Below are 17,239 nucleotides of genomic sequence, written 5' to 3' on the forward strand. Positions count from 1 at the left end.
CTTCATTAGCTATATAAATACCACACTGCTCCTTACTGTTGCATTAACTACAAAATATACATGGTTGATCTACTATTACCATACCCAGGGGCGCAACTTTCACTTGGGACGGTGGGGTCATGTCCCCCCCACATTCTGAAATTGCATTTTTGTCCGGCTGGATTTAGGACCGCGGACACCACAGAGTGGGCTAACAGGCTGCGTGAAGGCTGGCTGGCTGGACCAGCACGGGAGAGTTGAACATAGTTCAGTATGTATGTGTTGTGCTCTTTCACTGAGTTGTAAAAGCAATCAAAGTAGAAACTGGCTACTCTTTAGTTTGCTGATGTTAGCTGGCAAGGTAACTGCTGTTTAACTTAACAGAAACAAACTTGTGTTTATTCACAGTGCTGGGCTAGTATTGTAACTGACATGTAATATTAGCTAATGTTTCATCCCCTCTCAACTGAGGTGAATGAATTAGCTACGCTAGCTAGTAGCTACCACAGCCAGGTTAGCTCTAGCCTCTAGCAATCTGTCAGATAGCGATATGAGGTGGCTATTATTACTATCTAACTGCAGTTGTTTGTATAGAAATGTTTTGTAGCCTTTGTTTCAACAGAAGTAAATGAACTTGGCTAGCTTTCGCCAGTTGATGTACCAATAGAGAGAGCTGGCCAAATGTTGGCTAACGTTAGCTATTCTTTTCGCCTGAATCAGACTAGACCTGAATCACACGATGAAACCATAAGCCAAACGATGTAAGATTGATATTCTGAATGTTTTCACTGCAATGTGTGTTTTTATTAGTCAGTATGGCAATTTAACGTCACAGTCTTCACTGTCAAGGTGCACAGTAGAGGTCTGGTGGGACCAATTTCATCATCCCTCTACCACCTGCATCTGCAGCTTTTCATACCGCACTCCGCCCACACCCGCTGGCTTTCTGACTCCCACCCGCTACCGCAAGAACTGGTTCCAAACCCAACCGTAGTCCCACAATGTTAGTTTAGGCGTATGTGACACAGCTCACATGCCAGCCATGGTCCCAGCAATTTTGCTCCCTATAGGCAATATCAAATGCACAAACATAACTTAGGAAATTGTTTAAATTACCAGAGATTCTCATATGGCCCTTATATTAGGCTATCTGTATTACTGGGCTATATCAAACAATATGATAGATGTAGTTTGTAGAGAGCAGAGTAGGAGAGACTTGCACTTTCTCTTGAGCTATTTTATAGCCTACCTTTAAGGAGTGGGAAGATGGGCGATCAATATCTAGGCCTATTTCTAGGCAATATAGTAAAGTATTTAGGTAGGACATTTCCTTGGAAAGATAACTGCCCAGTGCTTCTCCGCCCATGCATAGGATATAGCCTACTCTATTTAATTGAGACCACACGCGCACCTGATCTCGCAGGTATGACTACTGAACTTGAAGCAGCAAGAATGACGACAGCGACACTTCCTATGTTTTGCATAGGCCTATAGGATATAGCCTACCTTTTAGGAGGACGATTTGCTGGCAGAGACAAATAAATGGGTAAGCAATACTTATTGAAAATGAGAAGGCGCAACGCTCGCTCACCATAGTAGCCTATGCGCGCGTTGAGCCTTTTCCTTTCCAATGATGATTAAAGTTTTTGATTGCATTTCGACTCACGTTGGTTGAGCGCCCTCCACTTCTATCCATTATTTAATTTATTTCACCTTTATTTAACCAGGTAGGCTAGTTGAGAACAAGTTCTCATTTGCAACTGCGACCTGGCCAAGATAAAGCATAGCAATTCGACACATACAACAACACAGAGTTACACTTGGAATAAACAAAACATACAGTCAATAATACAGTAGAACAAAAGAAAACAAAAAGTCTATATACAGTGAGTGCAAATGAGGTAAGTTAAGGCAATAAATAGGCCATAGTGGTGAAGTAATTACAATATAGCAATTAAACACTGGAATGGTAGATGTGCAGAAGATGAATGTGCAAGTAGAGATGCTGGGGTGGAAAGGAGCAAGATAAATAAATAAATACAGTATGGGGATGAAGTAGGTAGATAGATGGGCTGTTTACAGATGGGCTATGTACAGGTGCAGTGATCTGTGAGCTGCTCTGACAGCTGGTGCTTAAAGCTAGTGAGGGAGATAAGTGTTTCCAGTTTCAGAGATTTTTGCAGTTCATTCCAGTCATTGGCAGCAGAGAACTGTAAGGAAAGACGACCAAAGGAGGAATTGGCTTTGGGGTGACCAGTGAGATATACATGCTGGAGCGCGTGCTAGAGGTGGGTGCTGCTATGGTGACCAGTGAGCTGAGATAAGGCGGGGCTTTCCCTAGCAGAGACTTGTAGATAACCTGTAGCCGTGGGTTTGGCGATGAGTATGAAGCGATGGCCAACCAACGAGAACGAACAGGTCGCAATTGTGGGTAGTGTATGGGGTTTTTGTGACAAAACGGATGGCACTGTGATAGACTGCATCCAATTTGTTGAGTAGTGTTGGAGGCTATTTTATAGATGACATCACCGAAGTCGAGGATTGGTAGGATGGTCAGTTTTACGAGGGTATGTTTCGCAGCATGAGTGAAGGATGCTTTGTTGCGATATAGGAAGCCGATTCTAGATTTAATTTTGGATTGGAGACGCTTAATGTGAGTCTGGAAGGAGAGTTTACAGTCTAACCAGACACCCAGGTATTTGTAGTTGTCCACGTATTCTAAGTCAGAGCCGTCCAGAGTAGTGATGCTGGACGGGTGAGCAGGTGCGGGCAGTGATCGATTGAATAGCATGCATTTAGTTTTACTTGCATTTAAGAGCAGTTGGAGGCCACGGAAGGAGAGTTGTATGGCATTGAAGCTCATCTGAAGGTTAGTTAACACAGTGTCCAAAGAGGGGCCAGAAGTATACAGAATGGTGTCGTCTGCGTAGAGGTGGATCAGAGAATCACCAGCAGCAAGAGCAACAATTATCAATAGCCTATTTATTTACAGACACTGTAGTAAAATAGTCTAATCATATTTAAATTAATTTCATATGCATAAATATTTCATAAAGTGATTCTCCGCCCACGTAGGCAGCCTACTCTATTTCAATGAGACCACACTTGATCTCTCATGCCCAACCAGGAGAGGTAGGCTACTGATGTTGAAGCAGCGAATTGTGTGAGAATAATGCGAAAAATATGTGCTTTTAAAACAATAGGTAGGCTAACGCATAGAAGGCAATCTGTGGGACAACAAAAAAGTTTTACATCCCGAAGTCGTCTGTCTGACCGCCCACAGCATGAAAAATGCCGGCCGCGCCGCAATGATCTCTGTCGGGACCCGCAGGTCCCGCTGGCTTCCCGCAGGAATGCAGCCCTCTAGTGCACAGTCAGTACACAACACTGCTCATCATGTCTTATGGTGACAGTGGTCCCAGCAGGGTCAGACAGCCAGGGAAGACCAGTCTACGGAGCTCAGGTGAATTTTGCAGTATATTAACAATATCAGTGAATGATTGAAAGTACCATCTTGAATTGATGGGTAGACCTACAGTAGCTACAAGACAGCAGTTTAAGTTTAACGCTACAGTCTGGGATCTGGGAATAATGGTCATTTCAATTATTGAACCATTGATTCTATTCTTGGATAATATAATGTATAAATGTACACCATGGCAATTCTTTGTCATGCCTCATCTCAGGAGGATCAGATGGTGACAGGGGTCTCAGCAGGGTCAGGCAGCCAGGGAAGACCAGTCTGTGATGGAGCTGAGGTGAATTTTTGCAGATACAACACTTTATTATCTCTGCGCAGCAAACACTGGACAAGACAGATGCTATTTTAAGGCAGTCCGACAAACCTTCAAAGTTGATGTCCAAACTGTATCAAGGGTTGATAGAGGCTTCTCCAAATGACACAAAACATGTCAAATAAAAATGTGAGAAAGACCTGGGAGACGCTATTGATGATGATGATAACTGGATATGTTAAAATGCCCCGTCATGTTCATATCATCTCAGAATTAAATTACTGCAGTTTAAGACCATCCAGTGAAACTGAATATCATGCACTCAGAAATGCATTCCTCTGCTTGAGGTGTAAAACACAAAAGGGTACATATTTGCATATGTTTTGTTCTTGTGAAGGCTGGCTGACTTCTGGCAAAGAGTATGTACTTTTATTTCAGCATGTCTACTGATTCTCCCTTCTCCCTGTTTTTGTTTGCTTGTAAATGTTGATACTGGTGGCTGTTATCTGAAGAACCTGTGTAACGAAGCTGTGTAGCTCAGTTGGTAGAGCATGGTGCTTGCAACGCCAGGGTTGTGGGTTTGATTCCCATGGTGAACCAGTATGAAAATGCATACACTCACTACTGTAAATCACTCTGGACAAGAGCAGCTGTAAAATGTGAAACATTTATAGTGGCTAAGAAATGTATTGCCATTCATTGGAAGGTTGGTTATCCTCCCACAATGTCAAGTTTTCTATCATTTCATTTATTACAAGATTAAGGGTATACTGGGCAACTTTCATAAGGTCTGGATGCCTTATACGGAATACAATGTGACTAAAGGAGACTATATTGAAAACATGCCCACGTCTGGGGAGATACCTATTTAGGCAATCCCTGGCTGCGCATTCCTGGCCCTGGGGGTCTGCCTTCCTGTGGGTTGTCACTCTGGCCTTGGCGTAACACACCCAAAACCAATAATGAATGTTTCACTAAGATCCTAAAGCTTAGTGGGATATGTTAGAATGTGACACTGCAGGGTGGTGGACACCTAGGAACAGGACGAGGTGACCCAGCTATATTGTTTGCAAGTGGGGTGTATTAGACTGTACTATTAGGCATATGACATTAATTATATGGAGTATTTACTGTTTCTGTTTGTTAATGTGTATTTGAGGTGTATGTGTTTTTTTTGGTTTCCAAACCTTTCTCTTGGGAATAAAAAAAAATTAAGGCGGGAACTGGGAAGGAAATTGTGTTGGGAGAGAGTTGAGTTATTGACTAGACTGGTGGGGTCAGGCGTGCAGGCAGCTCGGGCATGCAGGCAGCTCGGGCTGGCTGAAATTTGATATAAAGACAATCAAAAGTCTTAGTTTTGCTAGTCTATTGGTTATAGGTGCAACACAATATTTATTATTGAATTACCTTTGATCTAGTTCAGTCTTATTAATCATTTAAACATATTTAATAATGATAACTTATCTAGCTTGATGACTCTGGGCATTTTTGCTTACTTTTTGTTCTAAATAGAGACGCATATTGGATTGTGTAAAAATGCAGGAAATTAGCTTTAGATGCCCCAAAAAATAATGGGGGAGGACCCCCAGACCCCCTGCCAGGTTATGTCCCCCCCACTTCTAAAACCAAAGTGTACCTACTGACCATACCCCTCAGGTATTTTGAATCAAAAGGAAATGTTTCCATGTCCAAGTTAGTATAGCGTAGCCATACTATAACTATCACTGCCTCAGTCTCAGGCAATATCATGGTTGCAGATGCATGAAATGAGTGTATCACCACTGCAGCCAGGACCTTCACCAAGACTATACTGAGTGTACAAAACATTAAGGACACCTGCTATTTCCATGACAAATATTTACCAGGTGAACACAGGTGAAAGCTATGATCCCTTATTGATGTCACTTGTTAAATCCACTTCAATCAGTGTAGATGAAGGGGAGGAGATAGGTTAAAGAATACTTTTTTAGCCTTCAAACAATTGACATGGATTGTGTATGAGTGCCATTCAGAGGGTGAATGGGCATGACAAAAGTTTGAAGTGCGTTTGAACAGGGTATGGTAGTAGGTGCCAGGTGCACCGGTTTGTGTCAAGAACTGCAATACTGCTCACAGTTTCCCGTGTGTATCAAGAATGGACCACCACCCAAAGCACATTCAGCTAACTTGACACAACTGTGGGAAGCGTTGGATGTCAACATGGGACAGCATCCCTGTGGAAAGCTTTCGACACCGTGTAGAGTCCATGCCCAAAAGGGGGGGATGCAACTCAATATTAGGAAGGTGTTCCTAATATTTGGTATACTCAGTATATGTGGCCATAATGTTGTATGCGCTTCCATTGGCTGCTGTGATATAATGAACAGAGAGGGCCTCAGTCTTTACCCAGAAGTAATTTAGCAGGTGTGAACCTGGGGCCCTATAGGGGCCTCTAATCCTCTGACCTTCTTAGTGTGCTCCATTCGCTACCATTTATCTCATCCCCATCTCTATATCCAGCCAGCCAGCCAGCCAGGAGTCTAACAGAAGGCACAGCCTTTGGCTAAAGCGCAAAGGACTTGACTTGGTTAGCATTTAGCTTAGTTGGCATAGGGATCAGATATACACTGGTGGCTCTGGAAAGTCTATCAGGAAATTGTCATGCTCTCTGTATCTAATGTAGGATCATGCTGGTGCAGCAGTTTGAAATTCAAATGAAGTTGTATTAGTCCTTAAGCCTTGGGTCGGTTACGTACCATATGTTTTGTTACCATAGATATTAAACTATCTATCTTATTATGGATTTCAATATCATTTCACTAGAATCGCTTTCATTTTATCTTGCTATTTCTCTCAAAGCCATTTCTGCTACGGATGCCCGTGGTAATGTTTCTAAGGCAAACATAATGGAATTGCATCTTATTTGATAACGAGGGACGTCTACAGTACACGGTTGAGGCCCCAAATAACCACAGACGTAACACTAACAATGGCATCAGAAACCTTCACTACAGCAGTAGACTACAGCTTTGCTGCTCATCCCCCAGCAGCACAGCAAGTGGCTGGAAGTAGGCAGACACATACATTATAGATATGACAGGCAGTATAAGTCTGGGTCACTGAGATGTCTTGTGGCGTTGACGGAGAGTTGCACTTACTGCAGACACATCCCCCCCCCCCGTCCGTCCGTCCGTCCGTCTGATGAAATTAAACACAGTTGACGAAATTAACAATGTGAAAGGATGGATTGAGTTCATTCCCCTGTGGACAGTTTGTCTGTTAATGTGACCTAAAGGAGATCCCGGCCCTCACAGCTTCCCTCTATCCACGCCAGTCTCATTTGGCTATGTCAAAGATGGCTGCCATGTTCTAATCAATGCTTCCATCACAAATGTAGGAGCATAATATTTGGTTTCGAGAGTTAAAGGGCTGTGATGACACTGTCCCTGCAGATGAAGGCAGATGACTCAGACTGACTGCAGTACTAAATCCTGAGTCAAGTTGAGTCATTTCAGTCACATTTACAGACAGTAAACAAACTCTTTTGAGTGGTTTAAGTCCATGCTGCAGGGAGGTAAGTACGAAGAGTCCTGGGCCAGTAACACACCTCTACAGGGAGACGCCCACACTAGCTCCATGCTTAACTTTCATAAATTTCACACCTTGTAATCAATTACTGGTCTCTAGAGCTATCAGTGAGGCGAGCTACCTTTTCCAGGAACGGGCCCAAGTCTCTCAGCGCCTCCTAATTGAAAAGACATATCACCGCTAGACAATACTCTTTGTGTATGGGCGGCCATTGATATGGACTGTTTCAAGGCACCAGAACAAAGCGATTTACGGAGGTTGCAAACATCTTTTGTGGGACAACAATGCATGGTCTTATCTGGTTTAAGAGAGTTTAAGCATAAAATAAATGGAAATGAATAATTAAACGACCAAGCCTTTGAAGGTATGCTCAACCGTTTTCTCTGGGCTACTCTCCGCGCAATGTCTCTCAAAAGGCTGCACCTAATATGATTTGAAATCGTAAAGCAGAGGCTGACGCCAGGCCTCCAGAAACCAATCCCTCTTACAGGATAAAACAGCAACTGTGTGAAATGTACACTGCAGGCCCCTTGGCTGAACCCCACTGATAGTCAGTCCCCCCTCACTGTGACTCTGGGAGGGAAAATAAAAAATGAGCTTGATCAGTGACAAAATAGGGCTTTTGCACTTTTACTGCAGTCATAAATATAATCTGTCTTGAAGAAGAAAGAAAGCAGGAGAGGAGTGCAGGGCTTAAAGAGAGAGGTTCCCTTCAGGCTCTGGGCAGGCATAAAGATGTCACAGTACTCCACAGTGTGGAAAGGAGAGGAGAGGAGGCCAGGACGTGCCCGATGCCATGCCATGGTGGCCTGGGACTGGGGCCGTGGACACTTATAGAGTCATGTACTGGTGATGGCTCCCCTGTGGTGAGGGGGAGGACAGGACAGGACCACACAGCAGGCCCAAGCCCACACACCCACACAGACTACCAGACAGCCACTCACAGTAGAGGTGTTCAGGCCGCAACGCTCCAACATTGTATTTTCAACTGCAGACATAAAATACATTTTGACATTCAGCCATCGTAAAGACCTTTTGTGCCAAAAGGAGACAGTGAAGATGACAACAGTGAACAGGAACAGGAAGGCATAAATCCCCAACACAATGAGAGGGAGCTCATTTTATCGCTGTGATTGTTGAGATGCTATAAGAGCAATGCAGTGAGCAGGAACTGGCCCGGCCCTAATCCCTCATTCAACCCAACAATCCCTCAGAGCTGCAAACGGCAAGACTGAGAGCCAAATAATTCCGTGAAGCCATAATACAGGGATAAAACGTCCCCATGTTGAAGGCAAGGGAGGGAGGGAGGACATTCAAACAACTTAACAACTCAACATGGCAGTGACAGGAGCAAGTGGCCCCAGTTCAGAATCCTGAGAGGAAATAATGTGCTTACAAAGACTGCCATTGGCCTACCTGAATTTATTTTAGACTGCTCCCTCCATTACTCCATCTCTCTATTTGGTTGTTGTTGTGCTAGGGGGTTGTCATAAGACAGTGTGTATTCAGGGAGGGATGTAAAGATAGAGAGAGAGAGAGAGAGAGAGAGAGAGAGAGAGAAAGACCCGTCTGTGCGCTTGGACAATAATTAATAGTGTTCCATCTGGGGAACTGCCTGCTCGCTTCTCTACTGACAGCGGATTCATTTATACTGCTGTTTTCCTCTTTTTCCAAAGGCTTCGTTAATTGTATTTAAAGTAGCCCTGTAAAAAAGTTGAGTAGAGAACAAGGAGTAATACAGTGTTTTGTTTTTAGCTTGCTTTCGTTTGCTTACTTGTTTTTTTAGGCTTGCGTAAGCTTGGCGAGCAGGGCACTGGCAGGTACCAATTTAAACGGCAACACATGTCAGGAACAAGCACCCCAGAACAGATAATAACACCGTCAGGGAAAAAGGGAAGAGGCTAGCACAAACGTAATGAAGGAAAAACACAGCAAAGCTTTATGCTGTCTGCTCCAAAGGGAATATATACTGTATATCTATTTTTTTTTTTACCTTAATTTAACTAGGCAAGTCAGTTAAGAACAAATTCTTGACGGCCTACCCCGGCCAAAACCAGACGACGCTGGGCCAATTGCGCGCCGCCCTATGGGACTCCCAATCACAGACGCATGTGATACAGCCAGGATTTGAACCAGGGACTGTAGTGACGCCTCTTGCACCGAGAAGCAGTGCCTTAGACCGCTGTGCCACTCAGGAGTCCTGAAAAGGTAGTGCTAGGACTGCCCATTAGCACCTTTGTGACACTGTCTCTTCTGCCTATTAAGAGTAATGTTGGAGTGTGCATGGAGCTATTGAGGCGTGGATGTGAGTGTGAAAGGGAGCGAGATGTAAAGTGTGTGTTTGAGAGAGAGGAAGAGAGAGAGACAGGGGGAGAGAGAGAACGTGAAAGAGAGAAAAACAGGGAGAGACAAACAGTGAGAGAGAGAGATAGAGAGAGAAAGAGAGAGAGGGGGGTAGATAGAGAGGGAGAGGCTGAGAGAGAAAAACATGGAGAGCGCAAGAGAGAGAGAGCGAGAGAGAGAGAGAGAGAGAGAGAGAGAGAAACAGTGAGAGAGGAGGGGAGAAACATGGAGAGAGAGCGATGTATTGTAAAAAAAATATATAAAAAAAAATATATATATATATATATATATATAAAATAATTCTGGTGGAGTGAGTTGGTCCTTTCGGAGCAGGGGATGAGGCGAGCAAGGCAGATTGGACGCGCTCAGCAGCACAGCTTGGGCGATCTCCCTCTGTCACCCTCTCTTCCTCTGTCTCCCTCACTTCATCCATTTACAATACCTTTACATTTGAGTCATTTAGCAGACTTTCTTATGCAGAGCAACTTAGAGTAGTAAGTGCATTCATCTTAAGATAGCTAGGTGGGACAGCTACATATCTCAGTCTTGGTAAGTTAATTTTCTTCTCAATAAAGTAGCTATCAGCAAAGTCAGAGCTAGTAGGGGGAAAAAGTCAAGTTGAGAGTGTTAGTCCCTCCCTCCCTGTCAGTGACTCCATCTCCCTGCCTGCCTGTCAGGCCCTGGTGCCACGGCTCAGAGCTTAGCAAACACTCTCTGCTCTCGTCTCCATCTCACTCTCTGTCATCAGCCCAACCCTCACTCCCCCTCTCCCTCTGTCCTCTCTATCTCGATCTTATCCTGCTGCTGGGAGCTGCGAGTGCTGTGCCAGCAGTGGAGTCGGGCGGAGAGACAATGGTGCTCTCATCCGCTGAGCAGAGAGACAGAGGGCCTGGGCAGTGACAGGCCTAAAGCCCCCACCGCCACCACAGCCATCTCTCATCTCTCATCTCCCACAGTAGGGATCTAAAGCTCTGCATTCTGCCAGCAGCGGTAAAAATGATATTAGACAGACAGCATGTCCATAAAGCTCAAAGGGCATTATTATTTTTTGAGGATAGCAAAGTGGCCGAGAGGGTGGGCAGGGAGGGGGAGCAGAGGTGGGATTTAGTCTGAGACTGAGCTGCTCAAACTGCCTCTGCTGCTTTCAGCCAGGAGGATGGTAGTATAGCCAAGCAGGCTAGGGAGGCAGAGGAGGAAGAGGAGGGAGAGGAGGCAAAGAAGGGAGAGGAGGCTGAGGAGGGAGAGGAGGCTAAGGAGGGAGAGAGGAGGTTGAGGAGGGAGAGTAGGCTGAGGAGGGAGAGAGGAGGTTGAGGAGGGAGAGAGGAGGCTGAGGAGGGAGAGAGGAGGTTGAGGAGAGAGAGAGGAGGCTGAGGAGGGAGAGAGGAGGCTGAGGAGGGAGAGGAGGGAGAGGAGGCTGAGGAGGGAGAGGAGGCTGAGGAGGGAGAGAGGAGGCTGAGGAGGGAAAGGAGGCAGAGAGGAGGCTGAGGAGGCAGAAGAGGGAGAGGAGGTTGAGGGGGCAGAGAGGAGGCTGAGGAGGGAGAGGAGGCTGAGGAGGGAGAGAGGAGGCTGAGGAGGCAGAGAGGAGGCTGAGGAGGCAGAGAGGAGGTTAAGGAGGGAGAGGAGGAAGAGGAGGCTGAGGAGGGAGAGGAGGCTGAGGAGGGAGAGAGGAGGCTGAGGAGGGAGAGAGGAGGCTGAGGAGGCAGAGAGGAGGGAGAGGAGGCTGAGGAGGCAGAGAGGAGGGAGAGGAGGCTGAGGAGGCAGAGAGGACGCTGAGGAGGGAGAGGAGGGAGAGGAGGGAGAGGAGGCTGAGGAAGGAGATGAGGGAGAGCAGGCTGAGGAGGCTGAGGGGGCAGAGAGGAGGCTGAGGAGGGAGAGGGGGCTGAGGAGGCAGAGAGGAGGGAGAGGAGGCAGAGAGGAGGCTGTGGAGGGAGGCAGCCTGCCTGGGTTCATACAAGGGCTGCTGCAGCTGCTGCCTCTTGTCATCGTCCATGGACGCTGGATGCCAGGCATCTCTTTGTGTCTGTTCCAAGTTGGATCCTACTGTATCCTGTTGCTACATCCATCAATATCCTACTACCAACACACATTGTTGTCTCTCTCCCAACAACTGTTGAACCAACACATCATACGGTAATTTAGGGCTCAAGCCTGACATGACCTCTTCTAACCTGCACTGAGATATTTCAGTTGTAAATGGCAGTATTGTGTATGTAGTATTCAGCCAGGCAGGTGTTGTGTCATGGGGGAGGTACTACTATTGACAGTGGTGCTAATGATGATGTCATGGTTCACAAGCATAACTTCTTAACCCATACCGTCTCAACACATGGCTTCACACGCGCCCCACACACTGTTCTGTGCAGTTAGGGGTTCATTTTCTCCAAATTAACCTTGTCAAACTATTTCTTTTCCCAGGGGGAGAGTTGTATTACTATTGTAATTTTTCAATCAGAGATTGAGGAAAGTGTGAAATTTTAATGTGCTTGTTCTCTCTCTCTCTCTCTCTCTCTCTCTCTCTCTCCCTCTCCCTCTCCCTCTCCCTCTCTCTCTCTCTCTCCCTCCTCCCTCCCTCCCTCCCTCCCTCCCTCCCTCCCTCCCTCCCTCCTATTGGGTGGGGAATAGTCCATTTGGAATCTTAAGCAGATTTCACCCCTCCCTGTAATAGGATTCTCAGCCTACCTCAGTCTGGTGTGTGGTAGGTGCAGTGCTGTGATTATCCAGTATATTTACTATATAAACTCTGCTGGGCACACACTCAGAACAATTCTGCTAGGTCAAAATTAATTACAGAAGTTGTTAAGCATACAGCAGCTGTTGTAAACAAATGCAAATACATTTTCATATCAAACAAGCCCCTTGTATCTCGGCACACAAAAATAAATCTGCCACTTGTTTACTAACAAGTTAGGCCATCATCAAGCTGTGCTGGTTAGAGTAAGATAAATTAATATTCTCCAACTAGCCCCAGAGTGCTCAGATCCTGGCCACTCCATGGCTTTAATCAACAGCTTTGCAGCTTTGTCTCTGGGTTTGTTCCATCCTTTCTCTCTCTCTCTCTCTCTCTCTCGCCATCTCTCAATCTCTCTCTCATCCCTCGGCCTCTCTTTCTTCTTGGCTGGTCTATTCTCTTTCATAGGTTGCCTCTGTTATTCTCCGTAGCCTACCCTGGTTTTTCTCTAGGACAGCTTCAGAGCGTGGGTAATTCCTTTATTTCCACTGAGCTGAACAGATCACTTTTCGTTATCAGTGGGTTTCTGCGCTCGGCACAAACTGTCTCTCTGTGGAGAACAAAGGCTTTCCACTAGTCTAACAGAGCAGGTGTTCTGCTGGGTTCCGGGTTGGATGAGGAAGAACTGCTCAGTCTGAGAGGAACTCTTCCTTGACACACCGACTGACGAAGATCACAACCATACCTAGTTGTCAGTTCTTTCATACTGCTTCAGATCATCGGTCCTATGTCCATTTCCTCCTCTGCTCTGTCAGGATTCACCTCTATCTTCTCCATCACCTCTATAGATCTGGACCACTGAAATAACTCTATGATCTGAAACAGTTAACCACCTGAGGCAACATCTAGAATGCCTTAGAGAGGTACCTAATCAGCCTTACGTTCTCTATAAAAACAGATAGCATATAAGCATATCTATGTCCTTTACTAAAACTACAAGATGCAATAGTCTCCAGTAGTTCCACTTTTCTAAAGTCTACGGCAACATGTGAACAGTAATCGTACTGTGGGCTTAACAGCAACACTTGTTTACTCCTTCATGTCATGTCTCTTCCTACTGTGGATTTAGCAACATTGTAATACACCAGAGGCCTTGTCATGACTGTAGAGTGTGGAGCTGTGGAACAGGCCATCAGGCTCAGGGCCCTGCCGGCCCCAGCAGCACGGAAACAGCAGTCATTTCCCAGCCCAGCGGAGCAGCACTCACTGACCTGACACACACAACACACAGACTAACACACACACACACACACACACACACACACACACACACACACACACACACACACACACACACACACACACACACACAGAGACTAACACACACACACACACACACACACACACACACACACACACACACACACACACACACACACACACACACACACACACACACACACACACTCCCTGACCCGGGCGTAGGGTGACCTCCCCCTCCCTAGCTCTGCTCCAGTAGGTCCCGGCCACCTCTTCTTATTTATGAGCCATTTCACACAGCCCTGCTCCCATTAGAGAGCCAGTCTTGGCCCGTCAGACACACTAAACACTCCACACGCTAAACATCACATACACCAGTAAGACAGCCAGGGGACAGGGGGTCAGGGACTGGGGATGGGACAGAGAAGACCCCAGGGCCACCACACAAGGCCACCACCCACACGTCCCAGGAAGAGATTACACCACTCACCCAAAAAGAGCAATGTCTGAAGATCACAACCATACCTAGCTACAGCCAATGTCTGCCAACCAGGAAGTGGGTCACACTTCCTGGTTGGCAGACATTGGCTGTAGCTTCAGTGGCGTGGCAAGCTAGCGCTAGGAGTCTGCTCTGTAGGCTGTACAGCTGCTGCACCACCATTTCTTCCACTTAGCTGTAATATTACTGTATATCCTTTATCACCTTCTAGCATTACCAAATGTCAGATGAGTAGTTATTTTAGTTTCATAGGAATCATCTGGGAAATAATTACCCACTGATGTGATTTAACGATGTGCGGAAACTGATGGTTAGGCTTATTGGAGCATAATTGAACATTTCATTATTTTCCCTTCAGTTCTGTGGAGCTCTGAACAGCTAGCTGAATATTCAAGGCATAACATTTGACTGACGGATTGATTTACAAATGCATACAAGACTTTAATAGGCAGCCGTGCTCCTGTGTGACTGAAAACAAGATTATCCTGAACAGGCAACATTAAAACACTGAGGGAAGTCTCTGAATGTTAGCTGGTTTACTTTCCAGAGGCTAGAGCCTTTGTCAGGGAAGACAGACAGCAATGGGGAACACAGACACACAGATTGACATAGACACACACATAGACACACACACCTGTGATGGTGACGGAGGCGTGGCCATCCTCGCCCAATAATGGGTTGGTCAGTCTGCAGCTGTAAGTGCTATTGGGCTCCAGGGTGACAGTCAGGATACTGCGCATGCTGAACAGCCCCTCCTCATTGGCCACCAGGGAGGTGGTGACGTTGTCCGTCAGGTTGTGCCCGCCCCCGTCCTGCCACAGTACATCGGCCTCAGGGTAACCACCGTACGCCACGCAGGTCAGCGCCACCTCGTCACCCGGCCGCAGGTTGGAGTCCGGCTCCAGGGTCACCAGAGGCTTGGAATAGGGGGCTGAGGGGGGAGAAGAACAGACACACACAGAGTTTTAGCGAAGTCGCCAGAAGCTTGGAGTAGGGAGCTGAAGGGGTAGGGGGGAGCAGAGACATACAGAGTTTTAGTCAGATTATCAGCAGTGAGGGACACCCAGGGAACTGTTTGACATGATTCCCATTAAATTGTTAATTACATTTAGGGAGCTTAGCATAACATCAAGCTTAAGATCCCAGAGACATCATCTGCAGCATATCCTGGTGCTCCCTTCTGTCCTCCTTCATCTCCTCCCTGGAGAGAGCCATGGCTCTGAGCCAAGCCGCCTCACAATACAACGCAACCACCACAGCCTGGCCCGGCCCGGATGGGGGGCCTGGGGGAAATAGGCAAAGCTCCGAGAATTTGAGACTACTGTGCTCTGTACAGGGGTTTGGCAGGAGGGGGTGGGCGGTGAGGAGGTGAGGGGGGTGAAGCCTCAGCCTGGAATGAATTCACTGCTCTCCAATCCCCTGAGCTAAAACACAACCAGAGAGGCGGCGGGCAGAGAGAGGAGGCTGTATTCCCTGAGCCAATCATAACACAGCAAACAATGGGGAGGACAGGGAGGAAGAAGAAGGAGATTAAATAACTTCATGCGAGTTGCCTTTTGAAAAGTGGGCTCTCTCGCTCTCTCTCTCAGCACTAAGACGGAATGTCAGCCTGCCACTAACCTCCCTGGCTATCCATTTGACTGACAGGCAGATTTCCACAGAGACCCGTCATTTTCTCAGAGCACTGTGGGAAGGGAGCCCTATGATGTTAACTGTAAATGCCAGCTAAAAATAATACATCTATGAATGGAATGCATGAAAAGGGGCCAATTTGTCACTGTTTGAGCTACTGTGTCATTTTTTTCCCTTTTCTCTACCCAGACTAGCCAGCCAAGAGGAAAACTGTCGAACGTTAACGCTGCTTAATGCACATACATCCTTAGACAGGAAAGGACCAATTTAACAACAAAACGTGGAAATTAGTGGTGAGGGAGGGAGGGAGGGAGGAGTTCACCAACACTGTGTGTGAAATCATAAAGAATAATTATAACTAACAGTGCACTCAGTTGTGATGATGGTCCTCTGATGGAACAACCACCTTCATCACCGAGCTGCTAGTAACAATCAGTCTTGTCAGGAACCAATAATCAAAGCCAGTGATTGATCACAACCAGAGGACCACAATCAGAAAGTCTCGACCAAACATGTTATTGTGCATCCCTGACGGAACTAAGTGTTTTATGACCAATTTCTGTGTTGTGTTAGGATCCTAAAGGCATGATTACCAAAGAAGGGCCTGTGATGTGTGACCAAATTGCCCTCTATTGGCCTCATGGGTGGAATTATTTCATAATTGATGAACACGAATAAAAATTAAAAAAAGGAAAATCCAGGGTGTTTCTATGTTAAACGGTTTTGTTATAATTCAGTCTTCTGTGATGGACAGTCGTGGCCAAAAGTTTTGAGAATGACACAAATATTAATTTCCACAAAGTTTGCTGCTTCAGTGTCTTTAGATATTTTTGTCAGATGTTACTATGGAATACTGAAGTATAATTACAAGCATTTCATAAGTGTCAGAGGCTTTTATTGACAATTACATGAAGTTGATGCAGAGTCAATATTTGCAGTGTTGACCCTTCTTTTTCAAGACCTCTGCAATCCGCCCTGGCATGCTGTCAGTTAACTTCTGGGCCACATCCTGACTGATGGCAGCCCATTCTTGCATAATCAATGCTTGGAGTCTGTCAGAATTGGGTTTTTGTTTGTCCACCTGCCTCTTGAGGATTGACCACAAGTTCTTAATGGGATTAAGGTCTGGGGAGTTTCCTGGCCATGGACCCAAAATATCGATGTTTTGTTCCCCGAGCCACTTAGTTATCACTTTTGCGTTATGGCAAGGTGCTCCATCATGCTGGAAAAGGCATTGTTCGTCACCAAACTGTTCCTGGATGGTTGGGAGAAGTTGCTCTCGGAGGATGTGTTGGTACCATTCTTTATTCAAGGCTGTGATCTTAGGCAAAATTGTGAGTGAGCGCACTCCCATGACTGAGAAGCAACCCCACACATGAATGGTCTCAGGATGCTTTACTGTTGGCACGACACAGGACTGATGGTAGCGCTCACCTTGCCTTCTCCGGACAAGCTTTTTTCCAGATGCCCCAAACAATCGGAAAGGGGATTCATCAGAGAAAATGACTTTACCCCAGACATCAACAGTCCAATCCCTGTACTTTTTGCAGAATATCA

The 17,239-nt window shown here is 46.2% G+C and overlaps 1 protein-coding gene across 3 annotated transcripts in view; it reads right to left on the reverse strand.

The window, feature by feature from the left end:
• LOC106562141 (CD276 antigen) overlaps positions 1-17,239 on the reverse strand; it is a 79,197-nt gene that overhangs the window by 39,327 nt on the left and 22,631 nt on the right. For all 3 annotated transcript variants that reach the window (XM_014126787.1, XM_014126786.1, XM_045689097.1), the window contains exon 4: positions 14,685-14,981. In XM_014126787.1, the coding sequence (XP_013982262.1) occupies positions 14,685-14,981 (297 nt within the window). The remainder of the gene's footprint in view (positions 1-14,684; positions 14,982-17,239) is intronic.

The sequence above is a fragment of the Salmo salar genome, chromosome ssa11 (genome assembly GCF_905237065.1).
Source record: "Salmo salar chromosome ssa11, Ssal_v3.1, whole genome shotgun sequence".
In the NCBI taxonomy this organism is placed as follows: Eukaryota; Metazoa; Chordata; class Actinopteri; order Salmoniformes; family Salmonidae; genus Salmo; species Salmo salar.